General features: G+C 29.1%; 1 protein-coding gene across 1 annotated transcript in view; it reads left to right on the top strand.

The window, feature by feature from the left end:
* Nucleotides 1–24,951, top strand: part of LOC126740559 (neuroligin-4, Y-linked-like) — a 326,504-nt gene that overhangs the window by 235,791 nt on the left and 65,762 nt on the right. The window contains exons 4-5 of the mRNA XM_050446644.1: nt 16,121–16,267; nt 19,852–20,108. Coding sequence (XP_050302601.1) covers nt 16,121–16,267; nt 19,852–20,108 — 404 coding nt within the window. The remainder of the gene's footprint in view (nt 1–16,120; nt 16,268–19,851; nt 20,109–24,951) is intronic.

Below are 24,951 nucleotides of genomic sequence, written 5' to 3'. Positions count from 1 at the left end.
TTTATTTAATACATCCTAAATATTTACCTTTCTAAATTAAATCATATCTGAAAAATTAAATTTTCCTATTGAAATTCACCTTAAAACCTATTTAAAAAAAAAGGCTTGATTAAGCCTCTTATTTAAATTTTAAAACAATATTTAATTTAATCGTTTCGTTTTATTAACCTAACTGTGATCTAAAAATATATTTTATTATACATTTAAAGAAAATTGTTTGGGTATATGAGCAATTTGTTACAATAAAAAAAAGTAAGCTGATGAAATTATTTTCTTTAATTTAACTAGTTTTGTAAAAATTCTATTTTATTAGAAGAGTTCCCATATATGATATGTTAAAAAACATTTAAGGTAAATAATATATCAAAACTAATAATAGTTCCTAAGACATTATTAAATGGAGCTTTTAAAGGCTATATAAGCCACAACATTTAGTTTAAAAAAATTAAATACTTCAATTAATACCTGCCTGAATTTAAATTCAAAAAAGCGCCATCTCACCTATCACTATAAAACTTTAATTAAACGCAATAAATCCCCGGTATCATAAATGCGACATTCAGCATCAGCAGCAAAAAAAGCCCCGTCGCATTTGTATCAATCCCACTTCTGATGCGACTACGCTCCGTCGCGGCGATGTAATTTCATTACGCCGCAGGTTTTTCATTTTTTTTTTTACGTCGAACGTCGGCTTGCGATAATTGAATGGGAAGGTGATTCTTCTCGTGACGATATTTAAAACCGGGTATATTAGGAAAGAATGTAATTTTGTCACCTCAAAATGCACCGGAACGCGGTTTAAACATTCGCGTTTTTGTTTGGATGCGACCTCGGTGATGGTAATGACGAGCTTATAAGTGGTCGACATGACAATTTGTCACCTCAATGGTCGTAACGTGAATGCTTTAACGCTATAAGTGTAATCTTTTTTTTAATGTTTGTTTTAATTGGTTTTCAGGATCCAACTTACTGAATAATGACTCGATTATGACTATTTTGTTATAACAGCATATAGACCTGAAACTTTGGGGTAGATCAGTCTTTTTATTTTTAATAATTAAGTACGTTTTCTTTTTTGTCAGTCATTTTTGTTGTTTTTCGTTGATTCAGTCATTGATTGGCTTTGCGAAGTTTGTATACAATGGTTGTAAGTTCTTCTACCAAAATGATGTTATTCGGTGGTCGATAATCGACTGAACCTGTTAGTTGCCAGTTTTTTGTTTCCTTTTTTCTTATAAATTATACAATATATAGTATTCTTCAGTAGCCGGATTTTTTCAGGCTTCGAAGTTCTGAAGAAGTCCTTTCGAAGATCGCTGTAGTTTCAAGAAAAAACACTTTTTACATCTACAAGATAAGACGTAGGAGTCTACTCATATTTTTTTTTGGAGGCTTGACTGTGTTTTTATAGATTAAATTTGTTCTTATAATTTAGAGCTTAGTTTCAATTTGTGCATTTTTTTCATTGTGCATCACTTCGTTAATGATAGTCATATTCAGTGTATTATGCGAAACCTGTTTGTCCGACACTACTAAACGTATCCCAATATATTTTCATTTTTTAAAGTTTTCTAAGATAGTTTTTGTATTTGTGCATTAGTGTATCTTTGTTTGAGAGTCGTGCGTCTTCTGCTGCCGTGTTGAATTTCTACTATTTAAAGTATCGTTTATATAACAGATGAAAAATAAAATATTAAAACTGAAAAATATGGCACCATGGCACAAAGTAAAAGGGTAGAAGTTGTGAAACATCCAACAAAGGCAAAATTTGGAAGTTGGTGATAATGTTTTAAGAATGAATTTTAGCAGTCGGGTTATTCGAAATAAAAGAATATTTACAAGCTGTTTGTTTAATTTTGAGCCTCAGTTTACAATTATTTAAGAAACGTGCAAATTTTGTATCTAAAAATGGATTCATTGGCAAAATTTGTTTTAGTGTTATTCAAAATGATTTACAACTATTTCTATTTAATGCAGATATAAACATAAAAACGAGAAGAAGGTATCAGTATGATCAATATACCAAACAAAATTTTAAACTTAACTACTGACTAAAAACTGTGACTGAATTTTTAATTTACAATTTCCCAAATATGTGAATAAGCAGAATCAATTTTAATTAATAATATTACTATATTACATGATAATAAATCTAAAATTTAAAGCTTATAGCACAAATATTGTAAATCGTAAGCAGCATTTTTATTGAATAAAGAATTTCTAAAAGTAATTGCGAAATAATCCAGAAGACTGTCGGATGGTGGATGCATTTTATATACGTTTTTCTTCATTATTTATGAGGGTTAAGTGTAAAGAGTTTACAATACGATTTTAAACATAAATTTTTTCTTATAATTTAGATTTTTTTAAATATCATATTATAAATGAAACAAATTACACATAATTTTTTTATTCTTTAAACAACTGTAATTTTTTGACAAATAAACGTACGTCTACCCTATATTAAAATTAACGCATTTTCTTCTTAGTAAAAAAGCGCTAAATGCAAATCTTCCTGATTTGTTATATGCCTTTAAGATTTTCAAACTCAGCATTGATTAAACCTAAAACTTTAATATGAAAGTTTCAGGTTGAATTAAGAGTAAAATAATATGTTGACTGGTTAAGAAGTTCTCACTCATTACTTTTGTATTAATATTAACTAGTTTTGAGGTAGGAAAAAATGGATTTTCCAAAAACCTAAAGCCTGTAAATTTTCAGAACATTTAAAGCACGATAGTAGGCCATCATTTAAAATGTATATTTTTTTTTCTTAACTTGCAATGGCTTTAATTGACATTTTAAGAGTCATGTTTATAAAAAAATCATACTTTACTATAAACCCAGGATTATATTTTCAAATATTTCAATTGAATTTTTTAACACACTGTAGATAGAAAAAAATAATAACATTACGAATAATTTGCATTTTAAAGGCTTCAATTTACTTTATTCAGACTTTCGGATTCAACCTTAATTAATTCTTAAACTTCTATACGAAAGCTTTCTGCAAAAAAACGCGCCATTCATTTTTAAATAGTCTATTCCTTTTTTAATTTATATAAATATTTTATTTTATATTTTACCAAAATCTAAACTGAATAGTTCACGTAAAATTTTACAGTTCTGTTGTCTTATATTTATAAGTTACGGGTAGACCTTTATAAGAAAATACACCAAACACGGAGAAAAAACTCGGTGCTATCCAGAAGTTATAAAAGAAGTGAATTAAAAAAGAGGTACATTTATTAAACCTTCTGGTAATTCGGTTATAAAGTACGATAGACCCATAAAGTATAGGTTCTTTGAAATCTCTGGTATAACTTTGATTTGCATTAAAAATATGATCTTTTCCAATAAAACATCCTGTATGTTTAAACTTAAAAGCCTACATAGATTTTTAAAAATAACAACATCATATAGGTTGTATCATTTTATCTAAAGTAAACTATGTGGTTCTTCTGCAATTAGTTTTTAGTAAGAATTGTTTTTATTTTTATAGGCAAATACAGTATTTTGAACTTAAATAGAGCGTTAAATTATTCTTCTAGTCCTTCTTAAATATACAGTAAAAATTCCCTCTTCAAATCAAACAGCATTTAACACCTCAATATGTGCAAATGATTAAAAATTTAAAGGCTCAAAATTAATTTAATACTACATAGTCAAATGTAACTAAATTTGCATAAACACAGTTTAAACTACTATTAAATTTAATTTGTTTTTAAATCAGAACTTTTAATATTGACTCTTGTAATTGCAAATGTTTGCATTATCTGGACGTACAGGCAAAAAACTATCATTTACTTTTGTAAGTTTTTATTGCTAGGGTTGATTATTTATAAAAACCAAATATAATTTTAATGTAAATTAGGTAATTGTAAAAAAATACAATATAGTAATTATGAAATGGAAAATAAATATTTTTTCAATTTTTAGAAAGACATTGTGACTATAAAAATTTTATATCGACAAAAGAGTGTAAACCCATAATTATGTTTATAAATAAGTTTGTACAGTTGTATAGACTTAATAAATACGACATAAACAAAATGAAAAACTTAATTTATATATTTCTAGAAAAGAGATAAATTTTAAATTACTCCTGCTTTCTTATTGAGTATTGAATTTGACTGTTTTTTTTATATCTAAGGATCAAATACATTAAACTAAATAATAATTGTAGTGATTTAGAGTGGAATATAATTAAATTGCTTAAGCTATTTCAACATAAATTAAATTAAATTGCTTTTATGCGAGAATTTACCATAATATGAAAATGTTTTCTAACAAATGCTTTTAGCAATAATTTACGTAAATGTTTGGATTTCCTGGACATAAATGTTTTGAATATATTATTTTGATTTGCATAGTTTTTATACATATTGAAGTTCTACTTAATTAATTTTATTCGTTTGCTACAAATTCGAAAATATTATCAGATGTCTACCTTAACCATTTAAGTTATGCATTTATGTGACTTTATTATATTAAAAGACCAAAAATATTAAACTGAACAATTACTTAAACGGCAACTCAAATAACTGTTACTAGCAGATGATTTTGCTTAAAAATAATTGTTATAAAATACACAACAAAATAAAACAAGAAATCGTATTAATAATAACAGATCTATACCTAAAACCACTGATATTAGAAATAATGACTATGGCTTAATAATATTAATTATTTATATACTGTATATTTTTTATATATTTTCTTTTAATAAGGATTATAAGGAAATGATTATTAATATATGATTTTATACAGAAATTAGATATTCTCACATATCTCAGGCTCATTCTAAATTCTGATTTGGCAATCTTTAGCGGATTTTTATGAAAACTATATTTCGTACTGATAGGTCTAATTAAATGCATTTAAAAGAATACAACAATAGTATATTGTATACCTAGTAGAAAAAGCTTAACATTCCCGGGCGATCGTAAAAATTGCCAGTCGAGGCGCAAGCCGAGACTGGCAATACGAAGTCGGGGAATGTGGCTTTTCCTACGAGGTCTACATACTATTTTTCCGAAAATCGGAAATCATTAAAATTACGGTAAATTATTACTAATCATGTTAAATATTTTAAATCAACATTATTATTTTTCCCTTAAATAAAAGAAGCCATGAAACATTGTTTTGTAACTACGGAAACGAAGTACATAATTTTAAATTGTCAAACTTGACGAGTGAAAGATTATTTGTGGCGTCTTTCCAAAGTGTTGATTTTTTAACGTTTTAAAAAGCTAAAGTAACGTGTAAAATGATGAGTGATGATGACTGTTCCATTTCTGAAACCCTCCCAGAACTCACGGAGGCAATGAATGCTGCATCATTGGAATTGTTACCAATAAAATCTAGAAATAAGTATAACTATGCATACAACCGCTTCATGGACTACCGTACGAATAAAAATGTAACTTCTTTCTCGGAAAATGTTGTAATGGCATACTTCTTGGAGCTTGGTTCCAAGATGAATTCTTCAACTTTATGGGCCAATTATTCAATGCTGAAGGCAACCCTTGCAATTAGAGATGATGTGGATATATCTGAATATTCAAAACTTTGGGCATTCCTGAAACAACAAGCACATGCCTATAAGCCAAAAAAATCCAAGATTTTAACTAAAGAAGAAATAAACAAATTTATTCAGGAAGCTCCAGACAAGGAATATTCAATGATTAAGGTAACTTACAAAACTTCAAATTATATTTGGATTCTTTACATGCTTATTTATTGTTGTAGGTAGCTGTAATATTTGGAATTTCCGGAGCTTGCAGAATGGACGAGCTGGTTAAAATGACTGTACAAGATATACAAGACCTACTATCTAAACTTTTAGTTACCATACCGGATTCAAAAACCAATACATCAAGATCATTTATAGTAATAGTTATTGTCATACAAATAAAATTATTAGTTTGGAAAATATTCAACAAAATAATGCTATTAGTTCCCAAGTTCGTCCAGTTTTCAATACTTGTACTAATTGTCAAATAACAGTAAATATAACAAATAATAAGTAATAATTTTAAAATATAATGTTAACCTTGTTTGTGCTGAAAGTTTTAAAAATAAAATTGTTTAGGAAAAAGCCTGTTCGCATTTATGTTCTAAAGTTTACTGTATGGAAATAACATTTCCTTACAGTACAGAAATGAATATTTCCTTACTGTTATTTTCGGTTGCCAGGCAACAATCAAGTTGGAGGAAATATTGACTTTTTCTTTCAAATATGTTGTCAAAAATGTTATTATTTCTTATCGATTTTCGGAAAAATAATATTATTATCTTAAAAAGATTTTAGTTCATAAATTATGGGGCTTTTAATCTACGAAACTACTTACTTCTCGGAATAAATAACATAAGCGAAATTATGAAACTTCCGTAAAGATCCATTCTTTTATCACCCAAACTTGTCAACTTCAAAACAAAACCAAACTTCAAAGTAGTCAACTAAGCTGGAAACACAGATCTGAAAACTCATGTAAAACCGTTTTCGCGCCAGCCTCGTTTACTCCAGTTTTCTCGAAATGTCTGTTCGAAAAGATTTTTGCAACTTTGCGCCTTGAATATGCCACAAGCAAATTGGAAATTGGGGATTATCGGATTGCTAGCTTGAATATTTCCAGAACAGGAATATACAGTATAGCAAATATACGAGAAATTTTTCACCTTATCTCCTATTCGTAATCACATCGCAACAGGAGACATTTTAATCGAGTAAATATTGCACATAAATAGGTTGAACCCGGGGGCAATAAATCAGATTCGTATCAAATGATGCTTTAAAACGACCTAAATAGCCGTCAATTTTGATTTATTACGTTTTCTGGACAGCTAAATAGCCCTTGCTAGTTGTAGCTGCTGCCTCCGCGCGTTGGTTCGCTGACCAGTGAAAAATCTGTATTACAGTTTGCTGCAAATCGATAACTTCTGCTGAAATAGACATGTTTTTGGTTAAGGTTTAAGGAAGTAGTTTTAATGAAGTTTGTATAGTAACGCTCGGGAAAAACCTCTACTGAAATTGAAAACCTTGACTAATAAAAAAAAAGAAATTGGAAAATTGGAAAGGTCTATTTTTTGATAAATCGGTAAATAGTGAATTGAATGGTAAAAAATTGGAATTTTTAAAAAACGTCTACCACGTCCACTTAAGTTATGCATTCATTATATAAAGCTAATAAAAACGACATTTAACTATATTTTAATGCATTGCTGATGTATAACTCAAAAAGCTGGGTTCTAATAAAAAAATCGATAAAAATTTGGGTTATTAACGACTCTTTAGAAAAAAAAATCTTAATGGAACAAGAAAAAATTAAGCAAATTCTTGTTTTTAACTAAAACGTTAATATTATAATCGTGAGATAAGCTTACTGTAGTATGTAATTAACAATTTTTTAAGGTTCTCGAACTAAAAATATTTGCAGCAGTTCTATTAGAGACACTGCTAATTAGACTTATATTACTTATTTTATTGTCTATTTAATGTCGATATAAAAATAATTTTTAAGGTATTTTTACCTAGTTATGCTTATTTAAGGTATTAAATAGTATATAAGTTAAATTGCTTTATAGGATTATACCTGTTTTCTTTTTTTTTTAATTAAAATTCTAAGGATGATAGACCTAAATGTACGACCTTTGATAAATAACTTTGACTTATTTATAGTTTTGAAATATTACGTCTTGCAAAATACCTATTATATTATTGGAATCTCAGAAAGCTGGTTAACTGCGAATATTCAGAATACAAAGTTAAAAATAAAATTACTAATATTTTGTTAGGCAAGTTGAGTTTATGTAAGATTTTAGTTATAGTATAATGTTCCGGGATTACTTAGAATCTATTAAGAATATATGGATAAAGACTCATTGTCAAGATCAGAAAATTATTGTGGGAAACATTTAAAGACCTCCTAATGCAAATTGCCATGAATCTCTTAGCCTTTAGAGAATATTTTAGTAGAATTTTATAGAATAAATTACATTTTAAGGAGACTTTAACATTATTATCCTACATTTCGAAAATCTACATACTAAAAATTTTAAAAATATTTCGGACAGTCCGATTATCCGATAAATTATCGATATCGAAGCAGTTATGTGTAATTTAATTTTGGTGCACTCATATATAAATTATGGAAAGTTATAAACAAAATTAATATATTTAGGTTAAGTTTAATACAAAGTACAATTTGAAATAATTATATAAAAGACTGGCAGAGTCAGTTCTTAACTAAGGCATTGTCTTGATTACTTCAGTACACTTTACCACAAAATAGAAGTGTTTTGTTTCCATTGCTCTTAAACTAAATAACGCATTATTCAAATGTCCTATTTAAGCAAAATATGCATTCCTATTTCTGTTAAATGATTTAATGGCGCTACGTACAAATTTATGTTTGTTAAATTTATATAATCTGTAATAGTAAATGACAATAAATATAAATTTATTTCAGAGATAAAACACCTTTAACGTTTGATAATTTACATAAATGCAAAGCTTGCCTGGCTTTAAAAATGCATTTAATTCACAAATAAAAAAAATCAAAATTTTAGAAACATCTAAAATGTCTATATAAGTTATGCAATAATATTTCACTATAAAATTAAACGCATTTAATAACTTCTAGTAAAAATTTATTTTTATTTATTATTTTTTGGTAATAAACGACAAAAAATGTAAATTCAGTAGGGATCAAAATTTAATAAAGTTGGCCGCTGCCCCAAATGACTAAAAATTTAAACGCTGCAAAATATTTTAATGTTACACGAATCGAATGTAATTAGATTACTTAGGCTATTTTGATTTAAAAAAAATTAAATGCTACTATTGAATTTAATTATTTTTTAACGAGCTCTTTCAGCATTGATCCCGTTAATTTATGTATATAATTAAATTTAATAATTTAATTTATCATTTGTGAATATTTTTACAAGAACGTTTATTCTACGGTTAGAACCTTTGGTGTGACACTCAAATTACGAGACAGTTTTACCAAGAACCAAAACTCTTTATTTTTAGAATCCTCGAGAGAAGATTAAAACTGGGTTAGTTTTAGTTTTTTCCCGTGTTTGATTTTTGGCTCGTGGTATGAATGTCTCGTAATTTTAATAAGAACGATTATAAATATAAAATATTTTTTCTATTTATATTTACTCTTTCGTTAGCATGTAGTGTAGAATCTACCATATTTCTTAATATTTATATTTTTTTTTGATTAAAACGTTTAATTTATTTTACTGCTTTGTCTAAATGGACCTTTAAATAATTAATGACTTTTACACTTTAAGGCTTTTTAAGCAACTAAAATATGTGACTTATAACTCGACATTCTTAGAAAAAAATCGTAAAAACGGCCATACACAGCGTTCTCTTCTAACGCCTTTCCGCCCTTATTTTTTTACCATAACAGGCATTAGATGGCGAACGGGGGAAGCAAAAAGGGGGGCTCATAAATCAAGAGGCGGCGTCCCGCCCCTGCGAGCCATCGCCGCTAATTTGTGATGCTTTTATCCTCGCGCGAACGGAAGTGCTAATGTTTTATCTGCGTTCCAGGCTTTTGGAACATTCCTTGTCACACTTTTTTAAGCTTGAGACGACTCGAGTTCCGAATGGTCTACTCCGAGTGGGACGATAGAGTCCCCCCTGGTAAAGGGGTTTTATTAAAATGTTTTGTAAGAACGCGCCTTAAGGCAGTGTATTGCATCAAAATGTGTTTTAGAGGCATAACTTAAGTGGATATGGCATGCATTTTTTATAAGTTACCCTATTAGGTTAGGTTCAAGTTTATTTTAATGATTTTTTGTCTTATTTTGTATCACAAGTAATAGATACAGCAGACACGATTTATATACTTTTTTAAATCCGGCTTTTAAAAATAGAAAACTAAAAAAAGATAGAGAAACAATAAAAGAACCTGGAAAAAAATAAGAATACCAATAAGATGAACATTACTGTTAATTAGATATAGACTGCATTTTCTCATTATGTTGTTTATTGAAGAGCAATCAGCCTTACTGACTAAAAATAATCCTCCGTAATTTAACCCTAAATTGAACTTAGGAACTTAACTTAATTATTCAATAAAATATCTTTGTACAAAACTGATTGCACCTCCACTCTTTACTGCAAAGATTCAGAATCAAAACTCACGAGCAAGCTTCTGTAAGACTTTAAGAATGGGTAAGCATTTTGCTTTCTATCAAACAAGTTCCTTAAAAACTTTTTATTATTAAAATTTAGGTTTGCCTGAATGCTGACATCAAGATCTTTATACTCATACTTTCTGGGCAATTTATGATGTTTGCCATCATATGATAATTATATAAAGAAATTTATTTCATGTAAATCTTATACTCTTTTGAAACATTTCTTGTCACACTTTTTTCAGCTTGACTCGTGTTCCGAATTCCACTAACGATGGAGTCCCACTCAAGAGGTTTTATTAAAGTTTTTCTTAAGAATGTGCTTAAACGCAGTGTATTGCAGCAAAATGTGTTTTAGAGGCATAACTTAAGTGGCTTTTGCATGCATTTCTTATAAGTTACTCTATGAAGTAAGGAAAGAGTTCAAAATTTATTTTTATGATTTTTTGTTTTATTTTGTGTCAGAAATAATAGACACATTACAGTAAAAGATACATTTTACTAACAATTAAAAATCTTGCTCTTAAAAAAAAATAACAAAAATAAAAGCAATTATTTATTCTGCGCACTAAAAATTAAGGTATTTCCTAGTAAAAACAATACCTATTCCCCTGAAGGCTAATGCCAACAAGGTCAATCTTGAGAAAAAGGAACTTAAGATAATAATTCAGTGAAATACCTTTGTACTTGAAGCTATTTCCAATAAAGAATGTAAATAAAACTGATTGCATTTTTCGTGCTTTACTACAGAGATTCAAGTTTAAAACTCTCAAGCATGTTTCTTTAAGATACCAAATATCGGTGTGTAATATTCTTTCTAACAAAAAAGTACCGAAAATTGTTCCCTGTACTAACGCCTGCTTGAGGAGCCCATATTACAAATCCATACTTGTGACGGAGTCTCACCAAGTAGTTATAAAATGCTACTATACTATTTAACTATTTAAAAATGATTTTTCTTTTTAATTATAAATTCCAAACTTTCGTAAGCTTTATTCGTTATTATATTGTAACGATTATTTTACTTTAAGTTTGTCTGTATATTAATGATTGTTTAGTTACACGTTTTTTACTCTTAAAGCCATTATTAGACCTGAATAATTAAAAAAAATATTTTAACTCAATGAAATAAATATATATAATAAGCAGAAGTACCTGATTAAAGGTTTTTAACATTTACATTTTTAAAACCAGCAAATCTATGATCTCTAATTACGGATAGTAAAATATTTTGTTATTTAAATGGTATTATTTTTCTAAATCGAAATATAAAACAAACAAAAAGTAAAATTAAAAACAAAAACAACGTAGTTTTATTAACGAAATAAGATTAACTTGATTAATAAAAATATCTTGAGTTACTGTAAAACACGAAATTAGTATGAATATGTCAATTTCTATTTCACCCAAAACCCTTTGGAAATACTAAATGATCATAGGTTAACTTAAGATCGACTTAACAATGCACCTAAGTTTATGAAAATAAAAAAAGTTTAACAAAAGGAGTCTATTTGAGCCTATTTAAAAAAATAGTTTTTAATCAATCTCTTTTTAAAAGTTTTAATTTAATTTTTGTATAATGTTTAAATTTTCTACTTTTACTAGAGTTTATATTTAATTTTTAATATAATAACGCTTTGAGTTTTATCATGAAATACACATCATAATATAAGTATGTAAAACCTCCATCAGAAAAATTATTAACGCCGTACTAATAAATAACGTAGCTGGCGAGTAATAGAGCACACGAGATTAATGCACACGAGATGCATTTTAGCACTTTTTTATGTATCGATTCCCCAACCTGTAAACTATTATATTAAAGATTGGATTAAATATAACAGAAAGTGCCGTTAAATATTTAAGTTCATATTACTTCTAAATACGTAGACAAGTCTATTTTTTGTTCCTTTTTAATAATTAAGTGTATCAAATAGTGACGCAATACCTAATAAAATATGTAGAACAGCTTACCGCATTAAGAGTTTAGGGGAAAGCTGTAAGATTCTATATAATTCTTACCGGGATTAGAATGAAATACAGTGTAATTTTTAATTTTAAAATTCATTAAGCTTGTTCATACTACTTCAGAGTAATTCAAAAATATTAAGTAATCTTGAACGTTCAACTAACTGCACATAAACATGTTTAAAGCCTTACGGTCTTTTGCTAGTCGAGAAATCAAAAGGCCCGTGTGCTGCAACAAAGTATGTCGTATCCCGTGTAAAAGAAAAAACCTCCGATAAAATCGTAAATAAAAAAATCGGTTAGAGCAAGCTGGCAGCATCAATTTCCACGGAAAGTTTCCACAAAATAAAAACATAATAAATATCATAGCGGACGGTTTTCGTTCCCGATAACGACGGGCTGCCGGCTTTCACAATGGCGACCGACCCGAAATAGTTTTTCCGTGCGACAGAATGATTCTGGGATTTCTTTTGCTGAAGCGGTATTGCGAAATTGACACTGCATATGGAAGAACGTAAAGCTAAACATACTGTAACGGATTTGTTTAATGAAAATATTAAGATCTTGTATTTATTTGTTTCCCTATTAACTTCTTGCTTTTTGCACCTAATATGAAGTGCTAAAGTCATTTTTACACAAATAGTTAGAAATAATGAATTTACGTTTGAGGATTAAACTTCTCATTTATAAATAAATACACAATGGAAGCAGTCTGTTACAATTATAACTTTATTGCTGCAACACGTCTAATTTTATTTACAATAGATCTAGTTGACGCAAACTTATCTAAACAAGAAGTACCAACAAAGAACTTTATGGTTTACTGTGTTAGCGAGATGTGCTGCTTAACTATCCACAACTGCCTCTTGAAGGAATCTCTCATAGCAAAGCTTTAATCTATAAATTAGAAAATTTGTAAGATTATACACGTTATTCAAATATGAACTTTTAAATTATTTATTTATTTAACGGGATCAGCATTTTGTATTTCTTCTTAGTTTTGCCTGAAGTAGCTCTATATGCTTCCCTATTTGGTAGTTGAACATAAATGGAATAGATATAGATAGATCGATAGAGAGCTCTAAAAATTCTAATTTAATAAAAAATCATTATTTGGTAATGATTTTTGCTGATCATCAGCATACTGACATACTGGCAAAATATCCCATAAATCAGGCCCAAGTACAGGGTATCTAATATTGTGATACATCTCAGCATAAATAGGTGTGCCATAAGAAATAGTTTCGGCGCTTGAATCTTTATTGTAAACGGCAATCACTCTTTAATATTGAAGTTTAGAAATTTGCAATTTGTGTATAATAAAGTCAAATGCCTTTAAAAGATTAAAGTAAAAGCCAACCATACTTTAATTTCTATCAAGTTACATGATAACTTTTGCTATTGTGTGTTAAACTAGACTGTGACTTATCGTCTTTGTAGATCTTCTTTGTAAAAAAGAAAATTGATTTGGGTTTTTAATTATTTCCTAATTGCTAATTTTAGAAATATGTATCCAATTGAAATAAATGAATAATTAATATATTAAATTTTATGTGCCTATTCATTCATTTGGTTTTGAATAAGCAATAATTATTAAAATAATATCTAGCCGCCCAGTTTAGTGAATTAATATAAATATATCATCGTATTGCTAAAAATTTTGTAGGAAATAACACAACAATACCCTTTTCTCTCTTCAAGATACTATTTATTTTTATTATGTCTACAATTTTAAGAACATCTCCGAATTCTAAAAATATTTATAAAACGATCTATTATTGATTGAAAACGAGTTGCTAAAGTACGCCTTCAGAATTATCCTGCATGAGTCCATACTTAGCACAACCCTATTCGCATTATCTATTAACTCTTTGACATACTTTATTTTAACGCAAATTATGTACAGAATTTTTGCAGTTGATATTTTGATTTACCCCTCATTATCAGTAGCTATAATCAATGGAAGAGTTATTTAGATATGCTTAAAAAGGTTACATAGATGATCGATTCAAATAAGTTTTAGGTTTTCTCCACAGAAATCCTCTATTATACATAAATGCAAAAGAAGAATTTGCTCAGAACTAGGCATGACTGATTGAGTAAAGAGATTGTTCTTCAATAAGTCGCCGAATCGATATCCGGCATAAACCTTTAAACTTCTTTGTTTGTAAGGATATTTAAACCTAATTAATATTTGAAATCAAAATATATAGAGTTATACCATAATATGTCGATCTTCAAAATGAGGCATCAAAATATTTTACATTTTTAACTTAAATTAGAATAAATAAACAATAGTCAAAAACAAGTCAACAATAAATAAAAAATTAATTTTTAATCTAGGATGCATAACTTAAATGGATACAGAATACGAAGGGAAATGGATTAAAACGCCTTTTTTTGTATAGGTCTTTAAAAGATTATTAATATTAGAAACCTTAATACTCCTTTCAAACACAACATTAAATTGGATTATGGAAATTTTATTAATGACTCTGTCACACTTTTTGTTAAAGAGTTTGCAGCTATTAACAAATAATCTTAAATAAAAGTTGATATAATTAGTATGAGCTTGTGTATTGATTTTGTTTATTTGTTTGTATCGTCCAAACTGAAATAATAAAATAAACACCCAGTATGATTAGAGTGTAAGCTTCATTATTAGTACTAGTTAGTAGGAAGGGAATGAACTTACCTGCTAAAAAGAAAAAGTATTTGCAAATAAGATGAAACTAAGTATACATAGGGATAGGAAAGACAACATATAGTTTACGCCTTCCGTACTTAATAACTGTTTCATTTTCCTATATTTGGAACTAATAAATCGGTATATAATATACTATATCATTTAAATTACATTATTTCGTGCATTAAAATAAAACTAATACCGTCTTTTAGTGGTTCGCTTTAGCGCAATTAAACAATTGTGCACTATTCTATTAGGGATAGAAGCCAGGTTGCAGTTCTCCCCCGAATATATTTAAAGAATTTAAATAATAAGAATTAAAAATAAGTTTAATTATCTGAGTTACAATATTGCTTTCCGACACTAAATTTACATATTAAGAAATATGAACTTATATTTGGTTCTTTAAATATAAAAAGAATAATAAAAATAATAACGAGTCTTTATTAACAAACACTGAAATAGGTGCGCATGAATTTACATTTCACATTTTTGTTTTAATTTTTATGTACTCTTCAACTATTTCCTTTCTATATTTATTATAACAAAATTATCTCTTCTTTAACTCATCTTAATTGGTGTGAATAATAAAATATATTTTAATAAAAACCTAAGCTTTAAAAAATCTGTCAACGTATGGTCGCCTTTACCTCTTTTGGGCTCAATCTCACCTTCTGGGCACACAACTGGAAACCCTGATTTAAGGCTTTCAATTGACATAATAACGTGACTTGTTGATCCGGTTTTACGAGTATTTGAGCACATAAAAATAAAATTATTTTCTCGTTTCAAAGAAATCGCTGATGCCAATTAAAGTTAACAAAAAAAAAACTAATATCTCTTTTATTTCTTCTTAAGATTAAACTCCCAGTGAAAACCACCTAGAAACTATTATTCAGAACTCCTTTCTTTTTCTAAAGAAGACAGCAATATATCCAGAAAAAAGGGGACCATCAATTGCGGGTCTACGGCGTCTCTGAGCGTAGCGTCTTTTTAATAAAAATCTATTAACACTGGTTGCCTAGATGGCGCTGTCGTCTCGCTGCAATGAAATACCGCCGCGCTGTTAAAGTCTAGGGCCATTTTTATTATTTATGGCCCAACGTTTTTCCAGATTTTTCTAAAGAGGTACGGAATTGTGTATCTTGTATGTTTTCACGTTAGGAACGAAGGTATGAGATTTTTAAAAAGCCTTTTCCTTTACAAGTTCTACAGAATTTAAAAAGGAAAACGAGCGCCATAACCATTTTGATTATGCATTTTATAAAGTGAATTATATTGGACTAATATTTGTCTTCTTTTTAGTTTCAGGAGACGTGAAACATCCTGTGCTGGTGTACATTCATGGCGAATCATTTGAATGGAATTCAGGAAACCCTTACGATGGTAGCGTGTTAGCTTCGTACGCGGACCTCGTTATCATAACGTTAAATTATAGATTAGGGATACTCGGTAAGTGGTTAGCTTTAAGGATACTAATATTGTCTAAGTAAATTTTCAGCTACTTGTAACGTAGGCTTATAAATGAAATCTAATAAGAGAAAGTGGTTCAGTAGATTAAGAAAAATTTATTTGGGGCTCTTTTTCAGCGCGGTCAGATAAATCGTTTTCGTTCCTTGCTTTGTATTTTGGCCCCATCTGTTTTGCTCGAGATCATCAATTAAAGGAGGTCGAGTTTGTTAGGTTTATAGCAGATTTATTATAAGTCGAGAAAAAAAAATAAGAGCAATAATTATATTTTACCACCCTAAATCTCTGGAAATGGATTTAAAGTAATATTAATACTATTCAGGCATTTAAGGATAGTTTTGCAGCTTATTTTAAGAAAAAAGCCAAAAATGCAAGAAAAGTCGTATGATGTTATCTGTATTACGAAAACTTGGCTTTCGGAAAGAATATTTCTTAAATTTATAATTGATAATGGTTAAGGTTTTGTTCGTTGGATCTATATAAAAGTTTTGAGATTTTAGAGAATTCTCAGGAATCAAATTTGGCCGTGGGAGTTTCTCTTAAGATATTTGTCATTGGTTGTTTGTATAGACCATCTGGGTCCAATTATGCAGTTGTTTTAGACTAAACAAACATTTAAAGGAACTATATACAATTACTTACTTAGTACAGTTCATATTTTTTGCACGGGTGTTTAAATCACAGAAGGTCAATATTAAAATCACATTGACCATTTAGATCTGGTGTGTACTTTACTGGTTTTTTACAAATCATTGATTAACAAACTCGTTTTACCTTTAATAAAGCTAATTTTATCAATTATATTGTTTTGCCTAAGCAGACTAGAATTGTCCATTATGATGAAAGGCCGGTTTTTGTAACTTTAATAGCTTAAGCTACTAATGACATAAAGTCTGTTGTTAACTTGATAATTCAGAATTTTATTCCATCACTGCCTTATATTCTTATTGATATTGATTTATAATTGAATAAAGGTAAATGGAAGTGATTTACTTAATTTCCGTCCTATTATCGATATGGACACTTCAAAATGTTTGTTTTCAAATAAAACTTAAGCAATCGGAGCCGATAGTATACTCATTAATTTTGTTTTAATTTATTGACTTTTTTAGTTAAAATATGTTATTCATCTCATTAATTTTTCACTTGAAAATTCAGTTTTTCCTGAAGGTTGAAAGATTGCACATGTAATTTCTTTACCCAAAGTTAGTAGCTCATATTATTATGAAGATAGTATTTTGCATGCTTTATCTACAAGTTGGAAACATAATAAGAAGGCAGCCTTTAGATCATTAGATACTTATTAGATCATTACCTATAGTTTTCTTCCTGAAGTACGCTCTGTCTTTTTATCGGGACATGTACAAACAATATCACAAATCATGTTTTCCAATCGCTTGATATCAGAAAATTTACAGACTTGGTTAGGTTCGATTACTCAAAAGCTTTCGACACGTTAAGTTACGTCGCTCTGGACACAATTTTCAATTTTTGTTACATAGTAATAAAATATTAGAATATATAATTTTAAGCAAGTATTCTTAGATGCAGTGAAATTTTTCTCGTGCCAAGAGAAAAAATCGACTTTAAAATAGTGGCTCTAGGTGCATAGATATATTTTTTTAAATTTCCTCCAGACAGGTGGAGAATGTTTACCCACCATTGGTCTTGTAACTGTCTAAAAAATATTTTTCTAGAAAAAAATTTGATGAGAACTGTATTTTTATACCTGAAGAAATATTCATAGAATCCCTTTGGAATTTAAAATTTTTGCAGTTAATCCTGGAATAATAAATATATTCCTTTCTTAGCAAAATATCCAATTTGCCAAAATTTTTCACAAAGATCTCAAGCAGCATAAAAAAGTCCCTTTTCCCACCATTAAGCATCTTTAACTCCTTAAATAGTCATTGTTCACATAGTTAAAGCATTTTGTTGATTAAAACAAATTTTTGGACTTTGCAGGCCAAATCTTTGAATAATCATTATAAGATAAATATTTACCTTTCCTGGCAAAAATTTCAATTTTACAAAAGTGGATGGAACTTTGGCGCCCAACATGTAAGTATCTCCAATTGACCATAATCCACGAATATTTACAAATTTTCGATTTTGAAACTATAGGCGAAAAGCTCCCTCTCCCCGGCTATTAAATATCTTAAGTACCAATTCTATGCATTGAAGAAGAGATATGAATGTGGAAAACCTTTTAGTTGGTTTATACAAGTCACTTGAATCAACCATCGTCGACTTACGACTACGCATAGCTCCCTACTTTACCCAGTTACCTATTCCTATGATGTATACCACTACATCTTCATCATATAGATATATCTATAGACTAAACCTGTACACTAACCTAAATACCATTTTGCTTGGACATATTACTTAAAAAACCGCATATAAATAACTTCAAGGATTATCAAGAAGGGTTATAAGGCAAAATCTCTGCTTATCTGTTCAAAAAATTAGATCTAGAGCTAATGTGAATGCTCTTAATATTAGGTTTAAAGGAACTGTGACCACCAATACATGGGACTACAATTTTTAAAAGGTCGTTTTCTTAGGAGATTTTTGAAAAAGGTATTACTTCTGCATCCTCCGCGCAAACCAGTATCTGTGTTTCGGAATAGTTTTAAAGACCCTTTTCACGAAATTTAATGTGAATTTTACAACGCTAAACGTTACATAAATTTTCTTTTTTTTTTCAGTTACAGTGCGTACTATTACAAAGTATACTCTTATATGGATTATATTCAAACATAAACGCAGTCTTTCGTTGCTTTTTTTTCTCCAATTTAATTGTAGAAGTATCTTTTTTTTCTCTGATAAAGCATTTTTAGTTGCTCCTGTTAATTTACAATATGTTTTATTATTTTAGTATTATTGATTTAAATTAGGTATATTTAGTTAAACTAGTTATATGGCTTCAGTAAAAAAAGCAATGAGTATTACTTAGACTCCGGCTATTTTTGTTATGTTTTGCCTTAGAGATATTGTAATCCTATTTTTCTGTCGGAAGAAATTAAAAGATTAAACGAACTTACCTGTAAGTGAAGTTCAATCTTAATTATATGAAGACCTCGTCCGAATAAATAAGTTGGTTATTCTTTTTTCACGCGTGTGGTTTGATGCAAGAATGGAGATACTACAACCAACTTATTTACGAAAGACGAGGCTGAAATATAATAAAGAGTATTATTATTAAATTTCTTACAAAGTGCCTGCGCCAAAGAATTTCTAAATGAAACATAATTCTTTTGGTATTTATAAAAATTATGCTGCTGTGCTAGACAGACAATCCCTGTAAATTATATTATAAAATGGACATAATAGGAACATGATTTAATTTAATTACAGCATGAAAAAAAATAATAAAAAGGAGAATTTCTTATTATATTCAAACCAATAAATGCAAATCCTCTGATCTACATTAGAAACCGCCCACAAAGCTCTTTCCACTATATCCAACTTTAATCAAAGCAAAATATTCTAATATATAAAGGCGATCTCAAAGTTTATATTAAATTATAAGGCTTATCATAAAATACCGAAATTTATTTTAGGTTTCCTAAATGCGAACCCCGCACCCCATCTGAAAGCACGAGTAGCCAACTATGGCCTTATGGACCAAATAGCCGCCCTACACTGGATACAACAAAACATCGCTCTCTTTGGTGGTGACCCCAATAACGTGACCCTCGCGGGTCATGGATCAGGAGCGGCTTGCATTAATTTTCTTATGATCTCACCCACTGTGATGCCTGGATTGTTTCATCGAGCCTTATTACTGTCTGGATCGGCTCTTAGTTCTTGGGCTTTGGTAAGTTTAATTAAAAAGTTTTATATTTTGTTAAAGAAAGAGAGATTCATTCTGATAGTGTTATATGGTATCAATGAATATAGACCTAAGAGGTCTAAAATACGTAAAACTACTCTTAATAAGCACGATATATTAAGGATTCTTCACGACTTGTCGATATATGATGGGTTTGTGACATTTTAGAAATACTGTAGTTTCTAAAATGGATAACCTGGAAAAACTAAAACTCGGAAATACATCTACCGCGGCCTGTACTTAAGGCTCTCAGTCAAACACTTGTATCTACAGGCCATCTTGGAGTTAGAGCATTGATAAACATTGAGAGTCTACATAATGGGGTTGTCACAAAAAAAGTTAGAAGAAATAATAAGTTTCTTAAGCTATTATGATATTAGTCGCATTTTTTTTAATAACAGATGCAAAATCTCAAATCTAATTAGTTGGATTTCCACATTTGCAATATGTGGAAATTCAGAAACGTATTCCTTGGACGAAATAAGACAAAAAAGTTCCTTTGAACATATATCCTAAACGTCTTAAATTTTATACTAAAGTGATTAAAAAAAATTTAAAAAAAGTTGAGAAGAAGAAGAAGAAAGAAGAAAACTTACTTATTTCGATAAATTTAATACCCCCGTAGATATTTTTCTGAAAGTTTATAAGTAATTCCTAAGCATCCATAGCCTGTTGCCTATACACAATTTAAATTTTTATATTGGCGTTTATGCTGGCTTTGAACCGAATATTTTTTTTTAATAAAAGGGTAGGCCACTGGTTTTTCTTAAACCAAAAAATATTTTTGAATTCTTTATTTTTGTAGAGTACATCTAGACTCTAAGTAATTTTTCGCCTGATGCACGGTTTTTGTATAAAAAATAAAGATAGCCATAATGCCTAAATCTGTTTATATTAATCAAGTATTACTTTTACAACTCTATTTTCAGTATTTGTTTTAAGTTTTTTGAGTACATGTCTCAATTTATCTATACATGTATTAAATACGTAAATACAAGTTGCAAATTTATCGCAAAAAGTAATTTTTTTGATTGATTTTGTCCAAGTAATTAAAAAAGCGTCCTGTACATACTTTAGACTTCTTTAAGCCTGACAGAGACGCAAATAATAATTATTTCTTATAATGAAATCTTTGAATTTTTTATTATTTCCTTTATAATAACGTAATCTGTTATACTGTAATAATAAACAAATATATATTCAATTATTAAATGTGGAAAGTATTATGAAAAAGAACTGTATATTAAAAAACAACCCGTTGTATCTGGTTTTGCAAACAATTAGTTATTCTCTACATATGTATACGAGACTAACCCGGATTAACTTAATATAATATGCCATACTTTTGTTGTTTTTTAATTTGCTCTCGTTTTAACACGTCTTTTATGATTTACCTATTAAAATGCATTTATTTCACATAAATATCTAATATAAAGTGTAATCTACATGAAAAAAGCATCTTTTTTGTCTATTACGAAAATTGCAAATTACCCCAGCTCTCACTGCATTGCTTCTAATTATATTTCAAAATAAACAAACAAAAAAATACTCATCATCACTATCGCACAGCAAAAGCTACTTTTACTTTATATTATATGAGCGTACAGGTAAAGCCCCGCGTGTCAAATAAGAAGTTGTTTGTGTGACCTAAATTTCATGCGACTGACAGAGACATATATACATTATATACCCACACATCTGAGTTTAATATCCGAGAGTCAACTTTACGATTTAAGCAAATCAAAATTCAGTGAAGGGCTTATGAAAACGTAGGATATAAAAATTTTTAGGGGCTCGTAAAGGTGCCACGTGCTATTTGCCTTACAGAATACAGGACCCTAGTAATATCCAATAAGGGTAAGATAAGATATTATAGGGTAATCAAACCTAATATATCATTTCTTTAAATGAGGATTTGACAGTTGTTAAGAAAATTATTTCAAAAATATAAGTTGTCAAGTATAACCAAAAATACACTTTCTCTTCTTAAAACGGAAGTTTTTTGTGAAAAGTGAAGCTTTATTTATTTAAAGGTATGTTTTCTCATACCTTTATGCTTTATCCTCGTTTAGTAAACGATTTTGGAAATTAAAAACAGTAAAAACGGCATTTAATGCATTTATTAAAATAAGCTATGTTTTTTGCATCAATAGATATATTCTCTTTTTCAGTTTCTAAGTAATTGAAGCTATGCTCTAACTTACAATTTTTTTTCTGGGGCTCAGATATTTTCGTTTTTCGTACCTACACATTCTTTTAAGAAAACTACTAAACCAACATTTTTTGTAGGTAATAGTTATTAAGTAAGTTTAATGAAAGAAATTGTGTTTTTATTTTTAAATATGTAACGTATTTGGTAACAGAGATATAACCGTTTAATTCAAAAAGTGGCTTTACTTAAGAATTTTTTTAATTTTTAATACCAATATCTTCATTAAAAAAATAAAAATTAATATTTAGGAACAAATTCAATAAAGGTAGCTGAGTAGCTTCTTGGATTCAGTGTTATGGGATTTTGTTCCTAAAAAGTTAAATCTTTTTTATGATATTGTTTTTTACTTTTCCAAAGGCTTATTTTTCTATATTTTAATTTTATTTGATCTTCTCTAATAGGTGTTAATAATTTTTTTAAAACTAAGTTCTAGTTTTTGAAATTGTGATATTCTTGGGCTTAAAGATATTATGAGCATTCTGTTCCTAAAAATTCGAACAAACTAAAGGAGTTTTGTTTAGTTTTTATGGCATATTGATTAATTTAAGAAAATATTAGAAAAAACCCTGCAATAGATTTAATTTTTGATAAATTTAATAAAGATAATAAATTTATTTAAAAAAAAAATGGATTAAATCTTGGATTTGGTGTCTTAGATGTGGATTAGGTTAATGAATTTATTGGGAAAAAAACAATGTTCTAATTTTCAACTCTCTTATATATATATATAAATACAGGGTGGTCCATTTAATTTGAGACATCGCAATATCTCGAAAATTAAACATTTATCCAGAAAATGTTTCCTGTGAAGTTTGAATGGTTTCCGGGGGGCCATAAAATAACGTCATTGGTTTGATCTTGAATGGATGTCTTCAAGGTCAAATGAAGGTCAACTTCACTTTTTTGCATAGAAACCTCTATTTTTTTTAAATAGTATCTGATTTACCGTTAAAAAATTAGTAACTTTCATCTGACACTTTTTTACATGCGAGCTCTCCTTTTCAAGATATTAATTCTTGATTCTTTTACGAATTTTTTCCTTGACAATGACATTTGCCCTTGTAGGTAGTATCTGATGATCTATCAAAAGGAGTGAAAGTATCTTATGATAGAATTTTATTATCAACAGAATCGAAAACTTGAAAATAAAACGTACAAAGTTCAAATAAAAGTAATTGAAACAAAAAAAGTCAGAAAATTATTTTAATAAATGTTCAGTGTTGACCTTCCACTTCTATACATTTTTCGACTCGCTTTCTAAACGATCGATGAACAGAGTGCAGCATCTGTGGAGTTATTTGCCCGCAAAACTCCCTGATTCGCAGCTTTAGATTTTCGGGAGTCGTTGGTGGATCGCGATATACGATCTCCTTTAAATAAGCCCCTAGAAAAAAATCGATCGAGACGAAGGCACGATCCAACACTTGGCACACAACGCGTTAATAATGTGCAGGACAACCATCATGCTGGTACCACATATTTAGTCTTACTTCAAAACACACATCTTCCAAAAATACTGGTAGAATCTCGAGCAAAAAATTACAAAATCACGGTATTTTTGACCTGTAAGGACACCATTAATAAAATAAGGTCCTATGACTTTATCATTGATGATGCCACACCAGACATTGACAGACCATGGCCGCTGATGTTCTATGGCTTGAAACCACCTGGGATTTTCAACTGCTCAATAATGCATGTTATGACGATTAACTACACCATAGTTTGTTAATGAGGCTTCATCGCTGAATAAGACGCGCAGAAAGAAATTGTTATTTTCATGCAACTGATTTTGGGCCCATTTACAAAAGAACACTCGATTTTGGAAATCATTCCCGTGAAGCTCTTGATGTAACGACAAGTGATACGGATGAAACTTGTGGCGTTTCATAATTCTCAGGACACTTGTTTTGGAGATTCCAGAAGCAGAAGAAATTGATCGTGAGCTGAGTCCAGGATTATGGGCAACTGCAGCTAAGACGGTAAATTCATTATTTTGACTGGTAATGCTTCTCTTTCGTGATCGATTTGTCGTTCTCACACTTCCATCTCCTATAAAGTCATTAAACAAAATAGTCAAATACTTGATAACTGAACGAATACTGTAAACCAAAATAATCTCTCATTTACTTTATTCATCAGTATTTGTTTACAATCGCCTGAAATATCTGGAATAAACACGAGATCTGTTCACTATAGAAAATTTTCGCATCATAACAACTTGCATTGATCATTGATCAATAATGCCTTGTCACAACAATATTAAAGAATCGCTGAACCAAAGCTATTCCTATTTCTAATGTCATTGTCAAGGTAAAATTTGGTAAAAGAATCAAGAATTAATATCTTGAAAAGGAGAGATCGCATGTAAAAACGTGTCAGATGAAAGTTACTTATTTCTTAATGCTAAATCAGATACTTTTAAAAGAAATAGAGGTTTTTATGCAAAAAAGTGAAGTTAACCTTCATTCAACCTTGAAGACGTCCACTCAAGGCAAACCAATAACGTCATTCTATGGCCCCCTGGAAACCATTCAAACTTCACATAAAACATTTTCTGAATACATATTTAGTTTTCGAGATATTGCGATGTCTCAAGTTAAATAGACCTGTATA

The sequence above is a fragment of the Anthonomus grandis genome, chromosome 9, assembly GCF_022605725.1.
Source record: "Anthonomus grandis grandis chromosome 9, icAntGran1.3, whole genome shotgun sequence".
In the NCBI taxonomy this organism is placed as follows: domain Eukaryota; kingdom Metazoa; phylum Arthropoda; class Insecta; order Coleoptera; family Curculionidae; genus Anthonomus; species Anthonomus grandis.
The sequence above is the reverse complement of the archived record's forward strand: the minus strand, read 5'-3'. Positions and strand labels throughout refer to the sequence as shown.